This window comes from Megalobrama amblycephala, linkage group LG20 (genome assembly GCF_018812025.1).
Source record: "Megalobrama amblycephala isolate DHTTF-2021 linkage group LG20, ASM1881202v1, whole genome shotgun sequence".
NCBI classification, from domain to species: domain Eukaryota; kingdom Metazoa; phylum Chordata; class Actinopteri; order Cypriniformes; family Xenocyprididae; genus Megalobrama; species Megalobrama amblycephala.
Window position 1 is genome coordinate 14,142,218 of NC_063063.1, and position 24,291 is coordinate 14,166,508.

The following is a 24,291-nucleotide window of genomic DNA, read 5'->3' on the forward strand; positions in this document are numbered from 1 at the left end:
AAAAAAAAAAAAAAAAAAAAAAGGTTTCCCAAATGACGCCTGTGTGGGCCTAACATCATGAGCGAACGGCTCTACAGCATTTTTTCTAATGCTAAAAAATCACAAATGATATTTGATGATTTTGAAAGCAATTTATTTTTAATTAACAGGTTTTCATTTGGAGATACATGACAAGATATTCAGCTGTGAAAGATTCTGGTAGTAGACTCATTTGCCCTTCAAATTCGGTCTGTTCTCCAAAGGCGCTTTAAGAGGTGCATCCTGTTCAGCTTCATTGATTCCTGCAGGTCACCAATAAAACAGTTTACATGATGGTAAATCATGATTATTTACACTTCCAGAAGGCAACTTACTTGAATGCATCGGCTTTACTCTGAACCCACATCATGAACTGTTTTTTCAGCAGGTCATTGAAGATGTGGTTGTCTGAATCATCTGCCATAGTTGGTCTGTAGAAATGAGCATCAGATGCTGCCTGTTACTTTATGTAACCTGAATATGTAACATACATACTGTCCATTTCCCCAAACTTACTCGCTCTTCTTCTCTCTCTGATTGAGCAGATAGTTTACAAAGTTTTTCTGAACCATCGAGTCCACAATTTTGCTGATGTCACTCGCAATGGTTGATTCAGCATAACGACGGCTAAACTTCTGGATGTCATTTGAGCTGTAAAAGATATTTGAAAAGAAATATAAAGCATACAAACAAAACAATCTTCTCTTTCAAATGTCTTGACACTTTACAATAAGGTTTTTGATTTTAATAATAGCCTAGTAAATGTTGAAATCAACATGAACTAAAATGAATAAGTTAATTTGAACTAAGTTTAAAGTGTTGCCACATTTTATATAACAAACATATGTAAATGTATTATTTGAAAATGATTTGATGGTGCCTAATTATTATCTTACCTGCTATCAACAGGCCGGGATTCTGCACATGACAACGAACTGCCAAGGCATATCAAAACCAGCGCAAATACTGCAGCCTTCATATTTCCTTATTTAATACGTCAAAACAGATGAGAAAAATGGATATCAAGCATCCACCACCACTGACAACAAATAGTTGAATTCAAATGTCTTTAGACCTACCTTTTCTGGTTTTGTTCCCTATAATGTCTTAAACTGGTGCACACCTACAGCAATCTGCACTGGTCTTTTATACAATGTGATTGACATTAACAGCAGAACAACAACTTATTTCCACATCATTAAACCAATTAATAACGAGGTGAAACATAAGCATAAAATCTGATAAGCTTGCTTTTTCTTATAGTCTTAGGTGTCAAATCTATTTGCACTCTTTGTGGTTTGTACTGGACAAATAACATGTTCATGGAACTGAAAATAGTGAAATGACCCCATTAAACCATTCGTTTTTAAAGGCAAACATGTTTTCATTAGGCTATACAAAATCTGACTAGTATTTGTTGATGTAATGAAATGTACCAAGCTAATGACTCGAGGTGTACAACGCAACCCTTAAATGAAAAGTAAACAGATTATATATTCCAAAAAGGTTATTATGTTCCTGTAGCCATAACAGTAGTGGGGATGGATATGCAATTGTTAAGGGAAAGACTGGTAAAAATGTATTATCAGATTTAAATAGACAAAAATCGGACAAAAATAAATAACTATTTCTACGAATCCTTCTATAAATATTTCGAACAAGATCGTCTTACAAATAATGTATTAAAGATAACATTTTGACTGAACGTACATTTGAATATATTCTGTGCATACACACATTCTGTATTATAAATGCATATGTGGTTTAATTTGTGTGGTTATGGACTATACACTAAAGTTACAAATTTGTACTTTGTATTTTTATTATTATACACACCCAAGATTTAAATAATGAGAAGTTATTTAAGTTCGTTCAAACATCTTCAATAAAATAATCCATCTTTATAATGGTTCAGTGCTTTTGTGACTGACATTTCTGAAGCTTTTATTTTGAAATAAGAACTTCCGGTGTGAGAAGCTCCAAAGAAGTGTATATTTCTGTATGGACTTATCTATAGAGTCAAGTATAGTGATTTTAAAAACAGATAAATTCGTCGCTGGTGCATGTTGTCAAAGTATGCATTTATTAAAATACGCGTGTTAGCAGACAAGAAAACGCCTACGTCAGCGTTAGTTAATAGTTAATCGGATATTATCAACTAAGAAAGTTATTCCATAGGCGTGATGGATGAAACCTCAGATCTATTTTGGCCGGCGATGCTATTTACGCTGCTTGCAATTATAGTAGCAGCAGTTGTTTTAGGCAGAAATAAAGGCCCGTCAAAGAGCACCCATCAAACTACTGCTGTTGTGGAGGAGAGAGCTGGTCCAGATCCTGGAGCTTCCTCACAGTGTCATGACAAACACTGTAATAAAACCAGACAACAGCTGCAATCTAGTGCGAAGAGCCACAAAGCCAAAGATGAAACTATGAAACATGTAAAGGTAAGGATTTATTCTGCTTTATTAATGTTTACAAGTCAATGGAAAATTACAAGACAATAATAATACAAAAAAAAAAAAAAAAACACAAAGGAAATTATTTCTTGAATATTTCTCTAATCATTTACTGATTCTGTCTTTACCTCAGGATTCAAACTCAGATAATGTGGAAGAAGTGTGTAAGTCTGATTCTTCAGTTCACTCCTCCACCATTGGTTTGGGGGAGGATTCTTCTGAGTCTGGGATAAGGAATGCTCTGAGGGATTATGTTCAGTCACCTGGTATAATAATAATCCTCATTACAAATTTCCTGTTTATTTGTCTTATAATATTGCTTATTATTACAAACAGAAAAGACTTGGTAGGTTACTGCTTCATAAAAGTTATATTAGACTGGTTTTGAGCAATTTTTGAACCTCAGATTTGTGAATATAAACGTATTCACAGAAATTACTTATACAAATTTATTATACACATAACCTAATAATTAATAAATAACAATTAGCATTTTGAGCCATACTTCATTGACAAGCTGTGCAGAGACTAAAATGCCCTGCTGCAAAAAGATAATCGCAGCTGAATAAACTTTGTTTTGATTGATTAAAGGTGCAATTTCATAATCGCTCTAAGAATCGTGTTTAAGCAATAATGGCATTTAATTTCTATGTTATTTTTTGTATTGTGCGATAAATCGTGCAGAAGCCAGAGGGCCAATCCAACTACATACAGTGATTGACCGCGGGTCCGTAAATGATTGGCCTACCGCACAGGTATATGGAAGTCGCCATGTTTCTACAGTAGCCCTAAACGGACAAACTGACCCGTTGGTTGCAATTCGCAAGAGGTTAGTAAATGCCTCACCGTGTTGGTTTTCACTAGATGCCGCTAAAATTTACACACTGAACTTTTGTGTACTTCAAGTCTTAAAGTATATTTTTAAAAAACGTACTTGCAGATAATATAATATTAATGAAAAATAAGTCCACTTAAATGTACTTAAAGAGAGTATATGTTTCTTTACACATTTAGGTACACTTAAAAAGTGCACTTTGTAATAATGTCAAATTAAAAGGTTTACTAAATTACATTTTAAATCATTAAATCGTACTGTAAAGAAGTATACATACTTTGATGTGGTGACTAACATACTAAATCACTTGTAAAGTACTTCATATTAATTTTATTTTTTAATTTTATATTAGATATCACAATGCAATTAAGTGTAAGAAAACATTTTTTAAAAGTATGCTAAAGTATACTTTTTTATAAGGATAGATCTCGGTATAGCACTTTTATATGTAATTTCTTACATTATGTCACATGTTTAGAATAAATGCACACTTTGATGTTAACAGAAAACATTATTAGATTATTAGACAAAATGATCGAAAGAAAAAAACATCTTGTTACTAAAGGAATTACAGCAGCCACAAATGTGTATTTGGAAGCTGTTTTCACTTGTACTTACTAATAATTTACTGAACATATTGCAGTGGTTTGACATCTTCCTCTCTGCAATAGATGCTGAGAATAAACCCTTGAAGTACATGGCTGGCATGCTGAGGACCTGCCAGCTTGAAAAGATGATGACCAAAGAAGAATTGGAGGAAGAGCAGAGGTGATTCAATCCACCCCCAAATATAGCATTATTTGTTTTATATTATAACATGCTCTGTCTGAATACTCAAATCTGATTGGCTGGAAGGTGTGCATTCAGACCTTCTAATGCGTGGGTAGTTCCAGTCAGTTTAAGCACAGGGATTGGAGATTGTGCTGCGCCAACACAGAAACATTCAGAAGCGTGGAAACTTTTCAACACTGCCTTGCGACTTATCAATACAATACATTTGCTACTAAATCCCTACATTATATTTATCAGCAAGGAGGTGGTAATGTCACTGTTTTTAAGTAATTAAACTCACAGCTTCATTTCTTAGTAAAGAGAGATGCTACACATAGGCAGTTAATGCTCACCCTGTGGTCTGTGTGGGTCTTAAGGCCCCCGTATAGTGATGGGGACACTATACTGTCAAAAAGCACCATCCTTCGGATGAGACATTATACCAAGGTCCTGACTCTCTGTGGCCATAAAAAATCCCAGGATGTCATTCGAAAAAGAGTAAGGGGTGCAACTCCGGCATCCTAGGCCAAATTTACCTATTTGTTCTCTGTTCATCATCATGGCCTCCTAATCAATCCCCATATACTGATTGGCTTCATCACTCTGTTTCCTCTCCACCAATGGTGTGTGGTGGGCTTTCTGGCGCAATATGGCTGCCATCACATCCAGGTGGATGCTGCACATTGGTGGTGGTTGAGGAAATTCCCCCTTCCATATGTAAAGCGATATAAATGCAGAGAAAAATGCTTTATAAATGTAACTAATTATTATTATTCATTAAATCTTACTCTACTACTGTGTCTTATTTAAAGTGTGCAAAATGCTAGATCTATCAAGCCTTAAAGGATTAGTTCACTTTCAAATGAAAATTACTTTAATTGGAGTAGGATGTAGTGTAAGCTTTTTGATCTGCGAGAGTTTTACACTTTCTTCGTATGTTGAATACGGAAGGCGGTCTTGCAGGAAGCTAGATATTTTTGTTCGTAACTTGTTAAATATGGATATAAATATGGATTCACGTTTATGATGGATGCACTTTCTTCAGCTCATACTCGTTGGTCTCGTTCACTGCCATAATAAAGCTCAGATGCATCAGGATATTTATTAAAGGTCCCGTTTTTCGTGGTTTTTTGAAGCTTTGATTGTGTTTATAGTGTGCAATATAACATGTGTTCATGTTTCGCGTGTAAAAAAACACAGTATTTTTCACATAATTTACTTATCTGTATACCGCTGTTTCCACTGTCATAAAAATTGGCTGATGACTTCCTTGTTCTATGAAGTCCCTTCTTCAGAAATACGTAACGAGTTCTGATTGTGCCAGCGGTTCCTGTGTTGTGATTCGACAGCTCTGAGCGCACCGTGCCCGGAAAGGTCACGCCTCTTACCATAACGTGTGCTGCACATAGTTTTACATGTGGATTATTGTGGTGTCGTGCCGAATGAACACAAAAGACAATAATTCCCGAGAGACTGAACTCTTTAATCTCCACAAGCAGCGACAGAAAATGTACAACGTTAACACTCACTCAGAAGAGTACCTCATACGGAAAACAGCCATATACATAAGCATAGTCCCCTCTTGTGGCCATTATGTGCACTGCAGTCCAACATTAACTATTGCAGTAAGGATACCACAATTATAATTTTCGGGAACCGAGTTAAACATAAATTGTAACCATTAAGCTCTAAGTACAGTGTCCCTGGGAAGGCCAAACAAAGGTGATTGGACTGCGGGATGAAAATAACAGCGTTTCGACAACATGGCGACAAACACACTCTACAAACGCAACTCTTGCTCTTCTCCGTGGGAGCGCAACAAGACCACGCCCCCCTTTTTTGTGTATTCCTGTGGGCGGAGGTTAGTCAAAAAACTGTTTTAGTGATGTCATTAAAGAAGGAAGTAGAGGGATGTAGTCCAAACTGGCCGTTCGATGTAGGCAACTTCTGTTAAATAAAATATCTCGCTTGGCATTGAACTTTGAGCTTTAACATTTTACAGATTTTATTTATACTATAACAACAACATTACACACTAACTAAAGTTTGAAACATGGGATCACGAAGAACGGGACCTTTAATATAACTCTGATTGTGTTCATCAGAATGAAGAAAGTCATATACATGACTTGAAGGTAAGTAAAGCTTGGGGTAACTTTCATTTAAAAGTGAACTAATCCTTTAACTGATGAAAATAGCCATCATTTTTTACACTTCCTGTCAAATTTTGCACTGGAAACATCAATGACAGGTTTAACTTGTCAGTGTTGGCAGATAACCATAGTGTATAAGAAGGATAATCCACAGCTAGGTGCGCATTACATGATTTTAATGCACTTTGCGGAGTGTGTTAGTACTGTATATCTGCACAGTTATGCTGTCTTGTTCAAGTGCTGGAGGCCATTCAGAACATTTATTGGTATCAGGAGTTTAGTTTAGGGGTGTTTTCACACCTATGGATCGCTTGTTTTTTTCCGAAACAGGGACTAAATTTGTTACAGTGTTGCTTTTTTTTCTTGGTTCGGTTCGCTTTCACATAGCAACATTTCAAAGCGTACCAAAATGCGTTAGGCAAGTCACATGCGAGTAAAACTGTCCTCTTATTGGTCAGAATTTTCTCTGCGTCATCCATCAAAATAATGATTGACAAGTTCGCTCCATGAGTTTATTGTGGCTTTATTTGTAACTGTCGAGACACACGCAAACACTTTATAAATGTAGCCGTCTTTCCCGCTTTTAAATTATACTACATATATTAATGCTGCGGCAAATTCAAACGCCCTCTCTCTCTTTCTCTCTCGGTCCGTCTCTGGTTTCCCAGCGCTGTCTAGTAGTAGGCGAACTGTTGTCAGTGTGTCGAGAGAGACCATATACATTTTATAATGAAGCAGAGCGGGGAAAGGCTTTGTCGGGACAGCATTCTCGCACGGAGAAGTGCAAATACACAACAGAGGCGCTCGTTGGTTTTCAGCTATGGTAAATAATGTGCTCACTCACAGAATCAGACACTACCGCTTTTTATATCAAATTTCCCGTTATGAATTATGACATCATTTGGTTCGTTGGTCCGTTAACTGGGTCGGATTGCTTTCACATCTCAAGCGAACCGCTCCAGAGTTCGTTTGAAAGCGTACCGAGACCACCTCTTCAAGCAGGTCTCGGTACGCTTGTTTGGTCCGCTTTTGGTGCGCACCCGAGTGCGATTGCTGCTGTCACACCTGCCCAAACGAACCGCACCAAAGGGGGAAACGAACTCTGGTACGATTCAACCGAACTAAATGAGGCAGGTGTGAAAGCACCCTAGGACTTGGCTTTTGCCCACAACATACACCACCATTCAGAAGTTTGGGGTTGATTTTTTGATGTTTTTGAAATAAGTCTCATGTTCATCAAGGCTGCATTTATTTGGATCAAAAATATAGTAAAAACAGAAATATTATGAAATATTATTACAATTTTTTTCTATTTTAATATATTTTAAAATGTAATTTATTAATGCTGACGTTTCCAGCAGCCATTATTCCAGTCTTCCATGTCACATGATCCTTCTTAAATCTTTCTTATATGCTGATTTGGTGCTCAAGAAACATTTAATATTGTCAGTTTTGAAAAGAGTTGTGCTGCTTAATTGTTTTTGTGGAAATCATGAGTTTTTTTTTTTATTTTCAGAATTTTAAGAGCTTTTATTCTAAATAGAAATCTTTTGTAGAATTAGAATGTCTTTGCTGTCAAATTTGATCAATTTCAGTGCATCACACTGCTAAATAAAATAATGAATTTCTTTAAAAAAAAAAAATATTACTGACCCTATATTTTTGAATGATAGTGTGTGTTCACACTCAATTCTCTGTCTTAATACCAGATGCAGTAAAAGTTTTCTGTTGACAAGGGTCTCAGAATTTTAATAATTTAAAAAAACATTTAATTCACATTTTATGAATTTGAAATTTAAACATATATCATTATAATATACATGTGTATTACAATTTATTATATTTATAATACACTAAAGTCTTACCCCTGTTTACTTTCTACTTTGCATATATAGTTCTTCATATATATCTATGAAGATACATCTTGATATTATGTATGACCCATGCAAACAATTTTTCTGTTTTAACTCCACCCATAACCAACAAAAAACTGTTCTTAAATAAACTTTGTCAGCAAATATGCCTTTATGAATTATGGCTCAATGGTAATCAGAGACATTTTCTGTTTGAACATCATACACTTTAACACACCTCAGTGGTCATGTTAGATAAATTCACTAGTACAGAGTAGAGCAGGGGTACTCAAGTTCAGAGGCCAAGAGGGCCACATTTAAACCACATTAAATGTGAAGGGCCACAAATTACTACTTTCATCGTATGAATTTATTTGCCCTACTTGAAGGGATAGTTTACCCCAAAAATGAAAATTCTGTCACAATTTATTTACCCTCAAGTTGTTCCAAACTTTTATTCATTTATTTCTTGTGCTGAATACAAAAAAAATATATATATATATATATATATATATATATATATATATATATTTTGAAGCATGTGGGTAACCAAGCAGGACTACATTGACTTCCATAGTATTTTTTCCCCCTGTACTATGGAAGTCAGTGGGCAACAAGTCAACCAGCAATTATTTGGTTACCCACATTCTTTAAAAATATCTCTCTTTATGTTCAACAGAAGAAAAAACTTCATGCAGTTTTACAACAACTTGAGGGTGAGTAAATAATGACAGAATTTTCAATTTTGGGTGAATGATCTCTTTAAGACAGTATTTGTAGATTTACTAAGTATTTACAAATGCAGTTTATTACTTAGCTACTAAGTCTTGCTAATCACTTTAATGAATGTCCTATTTAAAGTGTTAGTGAACAAATTAATTTGAACTTTGAACTTTTTAATTAAATTCTTTTTGAATTTTTGAATTCATGCCTGTGCCTTATTTTTAAGATTAATGTTTACCCTGACTATAAGTCCAGACTCATTTACACTAGAGGAGCAAATATTTACAAAGGTGTGCTTGCAACTGTTAGGATGAATTGTTTGCCCATTGTTCCTTTAGACCCGGATAAGCACATGACAGATTAACATCATTTATTATTTGATTAGGATAAATATATGTTAAAAAGGCTATAAGCTCTCCAGATGATGCTGCTTTGCAGATCTAACATAATTAATATACAATTGTGATCATACATTAACATACACATTGCAAAATCTCCAAAATAAGAGGGATTCTAAAAATTGCTATATAATATAGCTTATTCAGGGCAGTGCTGCATAAAAAAACATGCAATTTTTATGAGTCCTCTTATTTTGTTAATATTTTGCACGCGGCTGTAGGCAGTGTTGGGGTAACGCATTACAAGTAACATGAGTTACGTAATCAGATTACTTTTCCAAGTAACGATTAATGCATTGCTTTTAAATGTACAGTAAAGTATCTTGAGTTACTTTTTCAAATAAGTATCCCAAGTTACTTTGTTTTTCCATTTATAGACAGACACCTCTCCTGTCCATGTAAAATAATACAAATATACTTTATGTATGTAATCTCACATTATTAAATGGATAGTTCACCCCAAAATGAAAATTATGTCATTATGTCATGTCGTTCCAAAGTCGTAAGACTTTCGTTAATTTTTCGTTCGTCCTTTCTGTCCCTCCATTGACTGCCTTTGCAAATACCACTTTGATGCTTCAAAAAGTTAATAAAGAGATCAGAAAACTAATCCATTTGAATCGAGCGGTTTAGTCCAAATTTTCTGACTCGATCGGTTTTTATGATAAAAAGATTCAATTTAGGCTTTTACTCGCATGTAAACATTTATAAGTGAACATAAGCAGTAGCTCAACCTGAATAATGCTCAGAACATTCTTTTAGAAGCGTCAAAGTGGTAGCTTACAAAGGCAGTCAATGGAGGGACAGACATTTCTCAGATTTTGTTAAAAAGATCTTAATTTGTGTTCCGAAGATGAACGAAAGTCTTACAGCTTTAGAACGACATGAGGGTGAGAGATTAATGACAGAATTTTCATTTTGAGGTGAACTAACTGTTTAACCAATGTCTTTGCTGCTGACCTTCAATGATCCAATTCAACCATACAAATAAGCAAAAATGACTTTAGTGAATTAAACATCTCATTTGTTTTTAAGATAAAGTGTTGAACTTTCTTCTCCTGGGTCCTATTCTTTTGCAATCTATAATGGCAGCACTGCTGTTTGTTTGAACTATGCCCTCTACAGTACAGGAGTGAATTTTTATTTCCTTCACATGAGGCTTATTCATTTCACTTTTAGTGTAAAAGGGCCTTTACATTTGCCAAAAAATAGAACTTTTGATTTTTTTTTAAAATATTAAATACAAACAAGCAAGCCCAACCCAGGTGAGAAAAAGTATTGCAAAAGAAACGTAACACATCACCTTCCATAAAAGGTATCCTAATGCTATTAGTTACTTTTTTAGGGAGTAATGCAATATTGTAATGTATTACTAATAGAAGTAACTTTCCCCAACGCTGACTGTATATACAGTATGAATGTACTAAATATCTGCGATACACATTTTCTGAAGTGTATGTGTACTGTTTCAGGGTTCAGCGGGAGCAATTGGCTGCCATCTTCCAGCTGCTCAGAGACAAACAAGACACGTTCGGTGAGGTGACAGAGAGTGATTTACAGGAACAGCTTAAACTCTACTTCTATTTGACAGATCAGCTCAAAAGACTGTACTGAGAGACGCACCGGGATGTCTGTAGTTTATGTGGATTTGGTTAAGCTCCTCGCCATCTTTATAGATTTAAATACTTTTTATGCAAGTGTTCAAGTTAATAGCTGTCACAAATAATTCACAAATGATTTTATTAGATCAGATTGATTGAAGCCACCGACTTTAGTGAACCTATTCACTGGAATATTTGAAAATATTCCAAATATTAAAAAAAGGTTTTATGTATATATTTATTTATTGGTCATTCATATAATAGTGTACATAAAATAAGTGATGAAGAATTGAAAAAGTCTGGAAGTTTAATAGTAGGGTTTTTTTTATGATTTTGATTCTTTAGCTTCACTTTATAGGTATAGTGCATGTCAGTTCAAACCAAATCCATATTAAATATATACAGTGTGAGCTGAAATAAAATGTTAAATCGGGTAGAATTACTTACTCTAGCCGTCCATCTTACAAAGTGACACTGTGCTTAAGTTATGCAAAATTGACAAATTAATATGCAAATTATTTTTGTTTTTATAAATAAAAACACTTTTTGCTTTATTGTATATTTGTAATATTTATTTATAGTTTTATTTTTTAACACTGCTCATAGACCTGTGCTGGCCATGGTGATAATGTTATTCATATGGATAGGCGGACTATAATCCAGAAACAAACATGGTTTGATGATGTCATGAATTTCAATAGGTAGATTATAAAACAGTGTTACAGGTGAAATCTTTCACTCAGTGGCCAGGCTGATAAGATGAGTGGAAATTGCCCATGAAATATGCAGAAAGCCTGGGGTGTTGTCAGTCTCATTCTGACTCTTTGCGCGCTGCTCTATCTAGTACTTTGGATGAATCTCTCTGAACACTTTTACAGGTAAGAAAATAAATGTATTGACTAAGTAAATCTTTTGAAAATATTCTAATTATGACATTATGACATTCTAATGACTTGGTATTAATATTGTCTGTCTGGATTACCACAAAAAGTTTGTACCTGATTTACATTTTCCTCCTAATTAGCAAAACCATCATCATTTCTGCACTGATTTTATCACCACATGGAAATATTAGTTTGTACAAAACTGAAAAACCCGTTCACCCCACTGAGCGAGAACTCAACATAACACCTATTCCGGTTCTCTATAAGAAAAATTTTACGAAACTGCCAGTGTGGGATTTCGAAGATGTTTATATGCGAGACAGTCAACCAAGAAAACCTGTAAGTGCTCCTTTTCCAATACTATTCTCACGTCACGGTGCAGTCGTTTTGATCCTTTGAAAAATCACCTTTTCCGTAGACCTGTCCAAAGTCCTTTCAAACCACAGAGGATCACGAGTTCAAGGAAGCTGTCCTTCCAGACATTCAACTGTGGCTGTACAAAGGTCATCTCAACATAACAGAATGGAATCGATTAGCACACTTCAACAATCCTTTTGGCTTCATGGAGTACAATTACAATGGTGATCAAATTATTTTCATGACAGATTTCCAAGTTATATGGGTTTGTAAAATGTCTGGCACACATGTTTGAGAAAGGCGTGTTGTAGGTTATTGCTTCTTCTGTGTCCTTGGACTATTTAATGCATTGTAAATAATGTAAACTGATCTCTCTTGCTTTATTCAAAGAATTTTGTGTTCAATATAGGTTAAGCTTGAATCAACAGCATAATGTTAATTACCACTTGCCCTGTCTTTTCTTTTAAAAAGACTGTGAAATCAAAATTGGAAATTCTTAATTTTTTATGGAATAGCCTAGGTATTGAAGTGTTTAGCCTATTATAAATAATTTATCCATGCACATAATTATTATTCTTATTATTATTTCAAAATTGATGTGCCCTCATAATCTTTAATCAGAATAACTTCCCTTACATCTACAGGGAGAGGTAACTCACATGATCATCTCAAGTGGGATCTCGTCCTACATTTTTTTCTTGTTTGAGAAGCCGTTTCAAGCAGATATAAGCTGCAAGGGAAGAAAAGGCTTGCAATTTCCGTTTCATGTCAACTTTAAAAAAAGTAAAGTCTGGATATTTACACTGGTATTAAATAGGGTCAGTCACATAACTAAAATACTCCGTTTCAGTAGATAGTCAGGGTAGCGCCATATTTATTTGAAATGAAGGAATGAAAACGAAGCTCTGAGGCATCTTAAAAGTCTTAAAAGTTGCAAGTTGTGAAAATGTCATGATCCAGAACCTTTATACAGTGCTTGTCGTTGTAAAGAATGTAACATTAAGTTTATCCCTCACAGAGCCTCAATTTCATCCATGTTTAATTCATTATGGCGTCCTACAACTGCAAGACATAAACAATATGGTGTGTTCAGTTTAGTGTGAAAAATTTACTGATTTAGCCTACTTTTCATATGTAATGTTACATCCAATTTTAACAAAGTAAACCCTAAAACAACTGTAAAAAATGAGAACATTTTTACAGTTCAGTTTTTAACAGTAGAATTAATGTAAGTGTCTGTATAAAATCTTAAGCTTCGCATTTTTCTAAATCCTCTAAAGATAGTCCCCATTTACTTTAAGTCTGTATTCTCAATTTTTGAATTAAAGCAAAAATGTTTGTTTGTAGTAATCATCATTATGCCACAAATACGGTTGTTTGAGCTTAACTGGCAATCTTAAAATATTTCTTTAAAGGGATAGTTCACCCAAAAGTGAAAATTTGATGTTTATCTGCTTACCCCCAGGGCATCCAAGATGTAGGTGACTTTGTTTCTTCAGTAGAACACAAATTATGATTTTTAACTTCGACTGTTGCCGTCTGTCAGTCGTATAATGCATGTTAATAGGAATTCCATCTATAAGAGTCAAAAAAACATGCACAGACAAATCCAAATGAAACCCTGGGGCTCGTGACGACACACTGACGTCCTAAGACACGAAATGATATACAACTGACAGACAGCAACGGTTGAAGTTAAAAATCATCATTTGTGTTCTACTGAAGAAACAAAGTCACCCACATCTTGGATGCCCTGGGGGTAAGCAGATAAACATCAAATTTTCATTTTTGGGTGAACTATCCCTTTAAGCTTGGATGAATTTGGATGCCCCAATATGTATGTTTTTCCGCACTTTGCATTCCTTTACGTACATGGATTTGTTTTTTTCTTTCAATGAAGACGTAAAAAGAGCAGTGGATTTGATACCAAAGCCCAAGTCTTCAATATTACTGCCTGTGCCTGAAGGTTCAAAGGATGGCTGTATCCGCTGTGCTGTTGTGGGGTGTGGTGGCATTCTCAATGACTCAAAGATGGGCAAAGAGATAGACTCCCATGATTATGTTTTTCGGTAAGCGTGAAACTTTTCAAATAAAATTAGCTTTGTGAAAAATGTCTTGAATGAAAAAGTTATTAATGCACTACAGAAAAAAAAAGTTCTGAGATCATGACTGTGTATTCTAATATATTCTTAAACAGAGTAAATGGGGCTGTTACTCAAGGTTACGAGGAGGATGTTGGAAAAAGAACATCAGTCTATGTACATACAGCTTTTTCCTTACATTCCAACATACATGCATTAAAAAAGTATGGCTTTAACAATATTCCACAAGATGAGGTCAGTATTTTCTACACTGAATTCTAAAAAAAAAAATGTATGCACTGTAATTTGCATATAACTTCACTTCTTCATTGAGAATTATTTATAGAAGCTCCATGTTTTTTCAGTGTTCAAATGTTTGATTATTGAAAGAAGCCTCTTCTGCTCACCAAAGCAGCATTTATTTGAACAAAAATACAGTAAAAACTGTAATATTGTGAAATATTATTACATCTATTACATTTCTATTTTAATATGTATGAAAATGTAATTTATTGCCGTGATGGAAAAAGCTGAATTTCCAGCATCCATTACTCCAGTCTTCAGAATGACTGACTACAATGATAGTCAGAACTCCAGTCTACAATGATCCTTCAGAAATCATCATCACTGTTGACAACAGTTGTTCTGCTCAACATTTTTGTGGAAACCGTGGTAGATTTTTTTTTTTCAGGATTCTTTGATGAATAGAAAGTTCAATTGAAGAGCATTTATCTGAATAGAAATATTTTCTAACATGTTTTTACTGTCACTTTTGATCAATCTAATGTATCCTTGCTGAATAAAAGTATTAATTTGGTAAAAAAAAAAAAAAAAAAAAAAAAACTTACTGAACGGTAGTATATATATTGTATATAATAGTAGTGTATTACACAACGGTAATGTGTGTGTGTGATTCTATTGTTGTATTATATCTATTGTGTCTGATTAAATCTCTAAGTGAAATCATTCTATAAAATCTGAAAATGTATTGCAAAGTGAAGTGACGCTCTGGTGTTATTCAACAGGGTATCAAATATGTAATGATCCCTGAGGGCATGAGGGACTTTGATTGGCTCCAAGGCCTTTTGCAGGGAAAAGTAGCCAATGGGTCATACAAAGGTGTGAGGTAAAGTATCCAGCTCTGCCAGTAAGCAAGATGAACACAGTAATATTAATACAGACGTCCTTTGAGTACATTTTCACCACAGTCGACTGGCCGATCAGAATTCCAGAGAGTATATAAATAAATAGTCTTAAACCTTATTATGTTTATCATGATAAGTGGTAAATATTTATCAGTGTGTTCTTGATTTGTTTAAAAACCAACATTTGCATTTATTCTTCCGCAGTCCACTGAAATTTTTCAATGGTCATTTTAACGAGAGTAGATTTTATGTTCTTCACCCGGATTTTCTTCGATATGTTCGCAACAGGTAACATTTCTGTTTACAGGGACTAATTTGTTTGGTCATAGAACAACCTAAGTATGATCTATCTCTTTTGAATGACCTCTTTTATTTTTTAATAGATTCATGCCATCCAAACAATTGCAGGGCATTCACTGGGCGCTATTCCGACCGACCAATGGAGCGTTTGCTTTGTTCTTGGCTATGCACACATGTGATATTGTAAGTAAATATATATTTTTTTCTATTACTTCAGCTTATTCTTGAATATCAAGCTGTTTGTAGCTCTTTAAATACTGTAAAGTACATTCTTTCGTTTGTTCTTATCATCATTATAATTGCATTGTATTAGTAATACTTTATGAACTTTACTTGAAAATGCTTTATGCTCTACATCAGGTGGATGCCTATGGATATATTACAGAAGACCACCATAAGTACTTCCAACTATTATTATGAAAAGTTAAAAAAAACCAGAGTCATTTTCTATATTAACCATGACTATGGCCTGGAGATAAAGACCTGGAAGAAACTGCATGACTCTGGAATCATTAGACTCTTCCAAAGACACTAAAACATCAAAAACAGAAGGAAACTCTCTGTTCTGTCAGCAGGCACTATTTTAAAACATATTTCCAAGTTATGATTCTGTAAGAAGCCGTGTCTTGGTTATTCATGGGCAAGATGGACAAAATCTTTGAAAGTCTTGGAAAGCTATGGACTGAAACTAAATGAAACATCTGTGAAATGCTGCGAGTGGAAGCTTATTTTTGGTTTACTTTTAATAAAGTAGGGAAAGCTGATATTTATGCATTTAAATATTTAAATAGGCCAGCTTTGGGTGTGTTTAATCTTTATTATTATTCATTACATTTGATAAAATACCCAATATAAAAATGTTATCTATTTTTTCTGTATATTTTTTATTCTTAATTTTATATTATATTAATCATTACTCTTTTTATGACTTTATTACTTTAGAAATGCAAAATAGATTAATATTTCCAAAAACTGGTCTACCAATAGCCATACACAAACATGGGACCAACTTTTAAGAAGTATGTTATTTATTGATATCTAGATTTGTAGTATATTTTTTAATATATTTGACAGCTCCAGCTCCATGTCCTTATCTGTTCCAGTTTTGTGATATGCATCATCAAACAACATGAAGTGAAGAATAAAAAGACTAATGTAATATTGATTTCATTTTGATTTATCCAAAGTACTACTGAGTAGCACACTTTTGTGAAAGACTTCTGTGTTCTACTGTTTGCTTGAGTTGTAATTTGCCTATACAAATTCACTGCATCATCAAACCATGTGTTTATTTTAGGATAAGAGAAACCAGTCATCACAAAATTTTCTCTGCATGACTCCGTATTTCTGTGCAACTTTGTTGCATGCACGGTGTGTATCCAAAACACATCCTCCATACTTGGCTACATTGTGTTCAGCAGGATTCCCAAAAATTGGTCCATTTTCAGAGTGCCAGCAAATTAGATCCTTTCAACACCTGCTGCAGACATGCGTCCCCAATACCATTATGTTTTCCCTGCCATGCTTAAAGGGTTAGTTCACCCAAAAAATGAGAATCTGCCATCATTTACTCACCCTTGTGTCGTTAAAAACCCATAAGCTTTTGTTCATCTTCAGAACACAAATGAAGAGATTTTTAATGAAATCTGACAGCCGTGCAACTACCACTTTGACGCTTCAAAAATCTCATTTAAAGAGATCGTAAAACTAATCCATATGAATTGAGTGATTTAGTAAAACTTTTCTGAAGGGACATGATCACTTTTATATGATGAACAGTTTGAATTTAGGCTTTTATTCACATATAAACATTGATCAGTGAACATAAACAGAAGGTCAACCGAACCTGGTTGATGTGCGAGAACAAACCTCTTGCTGAAGCTCAAACATGCTGCGTAACACGAGAATGAACCTAACTGGTTATCGCACGTCAAGCAAGCATGTGCGTTTAATATCAATTTACTCTTATTAAAGCTAAAAAAAAGTTATTCAGTCAAGAGCAGTAAGTTATTTTCTCTTTTATTTGATTCAAATCAATAACAGAGCAGCAGGTGTGTATATTAGGCTGCTGTCACTTTAAGACCAAATGCACGGATCCATTATACTGATACACATCCGGTTTACTCCCAACTGTTTACTTTCACTTGAGACATATCCGGTCGTGTTTACATGAATACTCCGCACAATGGTTATTTTGGCATAATTGCGTGTGTATTCGACCATTCAAGAACAAAAAGATGTGAAAGAGAACTGAATTGAACATATGCATGGTTACTTCCTGGTTCAGGTTAAGCCAGCTTGGGCATTTCTGGTGAACTGTTTCATTTCATTTCATTTATTTATAAAGCACAAATAAACACAACAAAAGTTTACCACTGTGCTATACAGAGAAAAGAATAAAATAAAAGACAGTTGTAATAAAAAGTCATCACTAAATTGAAGAAATCAAGAGTTATAATGAATGAAAAGTTATCTAAGTTATCTAAGAAGATAAGACTGTAACTTCTTTTTAAAATCATATACAGACGAAGCAGATCTTACAGACAAAGAAATACTTAGGACCTGTTAGTTGTCATTTCGTACTCTATGGACATCGACACAAAAGTATTTATATTTTAATGCAGATATCACACTTGCCTAATTTGCCAATAAACCAGTTTTATTGATTGCAATAAAGATGAAGCTAAAGGGAATGTTCAAATTAGAAATGTGGTGTCTGTAATTAGACAGGCACATGCAACATTTTTACAGCACTTCAAATGTTATTTTTAATGTGATGACCAAAAATATTTTTTGTTCATCCTTCAGAAATCATTTGTAAAATTGAACGTTTCAAGATGTAAGAAATCCAACATTTGATAGAAAAACACTTTTATTTTAAAATAAATTACATTAATACCACTATAAAACCAGCAGTTTTCACTCACTTTGCTTTTGAATAAATATTAAACATTATACAAATCACTAAGTTTAAAAATACACTTTGTCAAGTTGAAGTATGAAGTACTCACAAAACTTCTTGTGAATGAACACAGAAAGCAAGCACCGAGCTCTCAGACCAGCGTAAGCTCAATGATTTTTGCACACTTGTGAAAACTCATATTTTATTCAATGAATCTAACTAAAGTGCACAATAAATCTTTAACATACAGTGTGCTGACACTTTTTTACCACATGAAGGTGTTAAAACTGATGGTCGAATTGAATTTTGCCAAGGAACACTGAATCACGCCTTTTTTAATGTCGTCTTACGTTTGACTAAATTAACACTAGGCCTGGAAAAATGTGACAATCAATATTACAATACTGAAGCTGTTATAGCTACCTCAGGACATTGAAGATGAAGTGACATTTCACTGGAAGTTATCCAGCTGGCTTATATTATTGCAGAAGTTCTCAAGAAAGTTCCATGTATATGGTAAATTCGCATTGCATGCTGAAAGAGGCGGCTTTTTGTGCAAACGCTTACGCAGTCAGAGATTTTTTTCAATGCTTATTGTGCTTAATAACACTTTTTAACATGTAACATGTCCCAAATTTGCAATCCTCTTATGAGAGGCAGCTTTCTGTGTGCGCACTTTGGCATTGTGCCAGTCAGCACGAGCACCGCACTGAGGTCCTATTCAGGATAAATTGCTTATAACTCTTTTTAACTCTTTAATGCATTTTATCACTCTGAAGTGTCAATAGTGAATAAATATTTACATACCACCGCCCAGCCCTATTCCGCAGTGCTCAATTTATACACTGCTCCATCTCAGGCAAGCTCACAACTAGTTGCAGCTGATGGCAATTAAATTGTTTTCTAACCATTCCTGATTTCTAACAGGAATTAAGAGCATTGCGTGGTCTTGCAGCTGTCAGAACAGAAACGAAACTGCCGCACGTGCTTATTTTGTCCATATCTGAAAAAAATAAACCCATACATTTACCTGCCCATCAGAGGTGTAAAGTACTTGAGTAAATGTAATTAGTTACTGTACTTAAGTATCTTTTTGGATACTTTGTAGTTGTACTGAGTATCAAAGATTTTAGCAACTTTTAGTCTCTACTTGACTAAATTTTTGAGCAAGTAAATGTACTTTTTACTCCACTACATTTGTGATGAGTAATGCAATTACAAATTACATTTTTCATGGCGGCTAACTTTTTTTCTGCAGCTTTTTCAAGGTACTATATCTTGTGCATTTTGCCTTTACTCCCCCAAAATTTGTCAACAAGGATACTTTATGTGAATGTGAGTGCATTATCAGGTAGTTTCTGATCGCAGATGTTTGATTTATCAGATGAGGAATTGACTGCAGTTGGTGATGAGGCTCAAAACAGCACATACAGTAGACTTTGACTACTTAATTTTACTTAACATTGTTTTATTTATCCGCAATATTGACAAGACCGTTTTGACTGTTATTGGTTTACTTATGGCCACTTGAGCTTAACTGAGACTTGAGAGTTACTCAACATGGATTTTGTAGACGTTTAAAAGGTTGTTGTGTCGACCTTGATTTATTGCAATATTAAGGTGTTCAGTTTTATTTTGATTTTAGAAAATAAACTTGATTCCTCATCTTACAAATCAATTGTTTCTTATTTTCACTTGCAGTCTCTCAGGACTAGTGCATCTCTGAGCCTACATTCAGCATGAGTAAAGTACTTAAGTACTGTTAAAATCAAATACTTAAAGCTCCAGTCCGCAACTTTTTTTGTGTTAAAAATGTACAAAAATTATATAATGAGAATATACAACATGAATCCATTTTCCAAACCGTGTTTTTGTCTTATCCTGAATCATTATGGTACACTTATAATAAGTGTTTATATTCGGACTATTTCAGACCGGACTGGTAGGACTCACTTTAAAGACTTTTACTCAAGTTGTATTAGAATTGGTTACTTGTAACTTGTAGTGGAGTCATTTTTGATGCAACTTGATTACTTAAGTAAGGTTTTTAGGTACTCTTTACACCTCTGCCGCCCATAGACCCTCCCCGAAATCAGGACAGAAGTTGAAAGTGGAAAAAAAAGATGGATTAAATTACCAGGTGAAAACAGGTATGTGTCTCCCTAGTCTAGGCCTACTTATGATCCGATCGACCAAAACGCATCTTAATCATAGACTGTATGTCTTAATACCGGGTGTAAACAGAGCCAGAGAAAGTAGAATAACCTGTACTACGGTGTACATATTAGGACTTCCTCACACCTCAGTCATACAACAAAAAGGCGTCATTCCTCAGAAGGCTTCAGTCATCGGACAAAACGGTATTGCGCTTCAGACTGAAAGGCTTCAGGTCTCAGGAAAAACGACGTCAGGTCTCAGGTCTTATACAATTAGGCATCGAATTAAACAGCCTCAGACCAAAAGACATCAGACGAAACGGACTCAGACTAAAGGCCGGAACACACCAAGCCGACGCCGACGATCTAGTGGCGTTGAAAGCAGACTGCGGGGTTGGCTCACGTCGGCAGCGTCTGTATCCAAAGTTGCCCTGACACACCAAACTGACAGCCGACGGCCAAGTAGCACGTTAGTTCTGTGCCTGTGTGAGATGAAATGCCTTTCCGAACCAGCAGGTGGCAGTATCTGAACAGCCAATCAGAATGATCAGATGGTCCGACAGACCGACGAGCTCCGACGCCGATTCGACATTCCGAATTGGCTGAAAAAAAGGCCGACGAGGACCAACTTCACCCGACAGTGCAGAACACACTGAGAAAACTTAGTCGGCCGATGAACAAAAACTGCCAGACGGCCGACCGTTGGCTTGGTGTGTTCCTCCCTTAAAAGGCATCAGACATAAAGGCATCAGACGAAACGGACTTAAGGCCAGAATACACCAAGCCGACGCCGACGAACTAGTGGCGACGAAAGCAGACTGCGGGGTTTGCTCACGTCGGCAGTGTCTGTGTCCAAAGTTGCCCTGCCACACCAAACCAACGCTAAACAGCCGACGGCCAAGCAGCACGTCAGTTCTGTGCCTGCGTGATATGAAATGCCTTTCCGAAACAGCAGGCGGCAGCAGCTGAACAGCCAATCAGAATGATCAGATGGCCCGACGGACCGACGAGCTCCAACGCCAAAAAAAGGCACGACGAGGACCAACTTCAGCCGACGGTGCGGAACACACTGAGAAAACTTAGTCGGCCGACGTAGAAAAACTGCCCAGCGGCCGACCGTCGGCTTGGTGTGTTCCTTGGAAAGAAGTGAATTGCCCCGCCTCAATGTGATGTCACGTGCACACAGTTTTCTGTTAAATGTTACACTACAGCCGAGTTCAGACTGCACGATTTTAGCCCCGATTTTGGCTCGCCGACAGGTTTTGAGAAATCGCCGACAAATGCCCGAAATCACAGGCAAATCAGTGCTCGTTCACGCGAGTGACAATCATGCAGTGTGAATGAGCAAAGACGTGATCTGAGAGAATCGGCGACGAGTCGCCGACGCCCGTGAGATATTTGGCATGCTAAATATCTGGACCTGTCGGCGATTCAAAATCCTGCTGTGTGAAAAGTGTTCTGAATGAAAACTACATCGGCGATGACCGACAGCCAACGAGAGAGCAAGATACAGAGCAGCGGGGGGTTCGGGGAGGAGTTATAGACCACAATATCAGCAAGCATGGCTTCGTTTCAGATAAACATTACAATTATATCAAACAGAAACAAAGCAAACATTTGCTTGACCATCCGCATCAGCAGCACATTGAAAAGTTAGCCTATTTATTTACCTCCAACTCTCGTTGCAGAACACACAATCCACAGTCTCCCCAACCATTTCCTCCTCCATATTCTTCTTTTCTTTTTCTTGTTTTCGCTGCAAATCAGCGCACAGGCAATTCGTATTGCAAGCTTCTTGCGGGCTACCGTTTTTAATAATAATAATAACTCCGGTCTTGCACGCGTGATATCGCGTTGTTTCCTTGTCACATCTCGTGTGTGTTTGGTTGTGAAACGTAGTTTGTGTGCCAGACAGAGTTGTCGGCGATTCTTCCTATTGTAAAGTCATGCAGTGTGAAACCTTCTGTCACCGATCCATCGTGCAGTATGAACACAGCAGCGACTGAATGCTGGCCAAGATAGTCATGCAGTGTGAAAAGAACAGTGACCCGACTACTTTGAAAATCGTGCAGTCTGAACTCGGCTTAAGTTGGATAAAACATATCCCACTGAGATTATTTTGTACATTTGTATTATTCACTAGTTTTATATGCATGTAGGCTATAAAAAATTAGCAAAATAACTCTTTGCAACTAGCTTGCATTGCAAACTATCATGAACACATACGAAAATTAACAATGGTTAAAAGTGTGTTAAATTTTTTTTGTCGGATTGATAGGCTACTATATGTATTGTTATACAAGGCTACTTGTATAACAATAATTTTACTACAAATACCTTAAACTATAGTGTAGCAAAACCATGGTTAATTTGTGGTTACATGGTTAACTACAATAACCATTTTGTTTTATTTGTAGTAAAACCATGGTTCATTTTTATAAAAGAGGTAAAAAGAAATCTTGAATGTATTGTTATAAGCACAACTGCTTTGTGTACAGGGGTTACCAAGGAAACGGCTTTATTTCTGCTGTTCCAGCGCCACCTACTGTCAGAGAGTCGATTAGGCAAGGCAAGACAAATGTATTTATTTAGCACATTTCATACACAATTAGCCTGGGTGCCAGCCCGAACCCCGCCCACAACATTTTTTGGACGGGAAGTTCGGTCTGGACAAGCCCTGCGTTCCATTCGGAAGGGCTCATCCCTATGCCCTAATCCCTTCAGAGGGTTTACCCTCCGGAGTGAGAGCTTCGAAGGGATGAAGGGTGTAGGGGTAAAAAAAACTGTTCTTTTGGAACGCACTTCAGCGTCATCTTAACGAGACAATCAAGGAGGATAAATTGTGCAAGCTGCGCCTTTTGTTTAACGTTATTATTTATTTATTTATTTATTTTAGGTTTACCGCATGTAGGCTATATTGTATCTATGTATTTGAAACATTTGAATGGACTGATAAATGAGCTGTAAAGTATTTTTTTTTAAGTACAATGTCATTTTGACCATAATAATGTACCAAATCTAACTCGTTTAAATATTACAGTAGTACAGAAAAATATTATACATACCTTTATAGTTAAAATCGAACTCCTAACCTCCTGTACCCATTCTGTGACGTCAAACAACTTCCCTGTGCAAAGGATCATGGGGGCCCGAAGTGTCCATCAGTTGTTCCCTTCGAAATCCTTCATTCCGAAGGGCCCTTTGAAGTGACCAGTTTTGAGCACTTTGGTTTGGAACGACCCTTCAATATGGCGGCCATGATTATTTTCACTCCGAAGTGCCCTTCGGAGGGCGATATATCCCGTTTGGAACGCACCGTCGATCCATTGTGGAGTAATTATGCTCGGCTCCCAGAAGGCCGAGCCAATCAAATTGCCAGGGCGGGCTTTAATCGATGATGGACAGGCTATCTGCGGTTACGTAACCACCCACGTCATCAAAGAGCGCTTGGGTTGAATTGGTTGACTGCAGCTGGAGAAGTAAGCCCTGCGTTCCATTCGGAAGGGCTCATCCCTATGCCCTAATCCCTTCAAAGGGTTTACCCTCAGGAGTGAGAGCTTCGAAGGGATGAAGGGTGTAGGGGTAAAAAAAACTCTTCTTTTGGAACGCACTTCAGCGTCATCTTAACGAGACAATCAAGGAGGAGTAGATTGTGCAA

The 24,291-nt window shown here is 36.1% G+C and overlaps 3 protein-coding genes across 5 annotated transcripts in view; 2 read left to right on the plus strand and 1 right to left on the minus strand.

Annotated features, from left to right (window-relative positions):
* Positions 1–116: 116 nt before the first annotated feature.
* On the minus strand, positions 117–1,339 carry LOC125255411 (gastric inhibitory polypeptide-like). 2 transcript variants are annotated; one of them, XM_048170629.1, is made up of 5 exons: positions 1,098–1,338; positions 915–1,002; positions 535–669; positions 354–449; positions 117–281 (listed from the first exon to the last, which is right to left on the minus strand). In XM_048170629.1, the coding sequence occupies exons 2-5, from the start codon at positions 995–997 to the stop codon at positions 272–274; spliced, it is 324 nt and encodes a 107-aa protein (XP_048026586.1). In that variant the 5' UTR covers positions 998–1,002; positions 1,098–1,338; the 3' UTR covers positions 117–271. The 2 variants fall into 2 exon arrangements, with proteins under 2 accessions (XP_048026586.1, XP_048026585.1); XM_048170628.1 differs by having other exon boundaries at positions 915–1,339.
* Positions 1,340–1,974: 635 nt separating this feature from the next.
* Positions 1,975–24,291, plus strand: part of st6galnac1.2 (ST6 (alpha-N-acetyl-neuraminyl-2,3-beta-galactosyl-1,3)-N-acetylgalactosaminide alpha-2,6-sialyltransferase 1, tandem duplicate 2) — a 30,029-nt gene continuing 7,712 nt past the window's right edge. The window contains exons 1-3 of one of the 2 annotated variants that reach the window (XM_048170624.1): positions 1,975–2,462; positions 2,608–2,638; positions 3,981–4,077. In XM_048170624.1, coding sequence (XP_048026581.1) covers positions 2,202–2,462; positions 2,608–2,638; positions 3,981–4,077 — 389 coding nt within the window. In that variant the 5' untranslated portion in view covers positions 1,975–2,201. Of the gene's footprint in view, positions 2,463–2,607; positions 2,741–3,980; positions 4,078–24,291 lie in introns of both variants that reach the window. The other variant, XM_048170623.1, reaches the window with a different exon arrangement.
* st6galnac1.1 (ST6 (alpha-N-acetyl-neuraminyl-2,3-beta-galactosyl-1,3)-N-acetylgalactosaminide alpha-2,6-sialyltransferase 1, tandem duplicate 1) lies at positions 11,552–16,631 on the plus strand. Its single transcript, XM_048170627.1, is given in 10 exon segments — positions 11,552–11,686; positions 11,833–12,031; positions 12,111–12,273; positions 13,950–14,118; positions 14,247–14,385; positions 15,156–15,256; positions 15,480–15,563; positions 15,659–15,758; positions 15,936–15,977; positions 15,979–16,631. Coding segments are annotated over 10 exon segments (1,224 nt in total). The 5' UTR covers positions 11,552–11,591; the 3' UTR covers positions 16,111–16,631.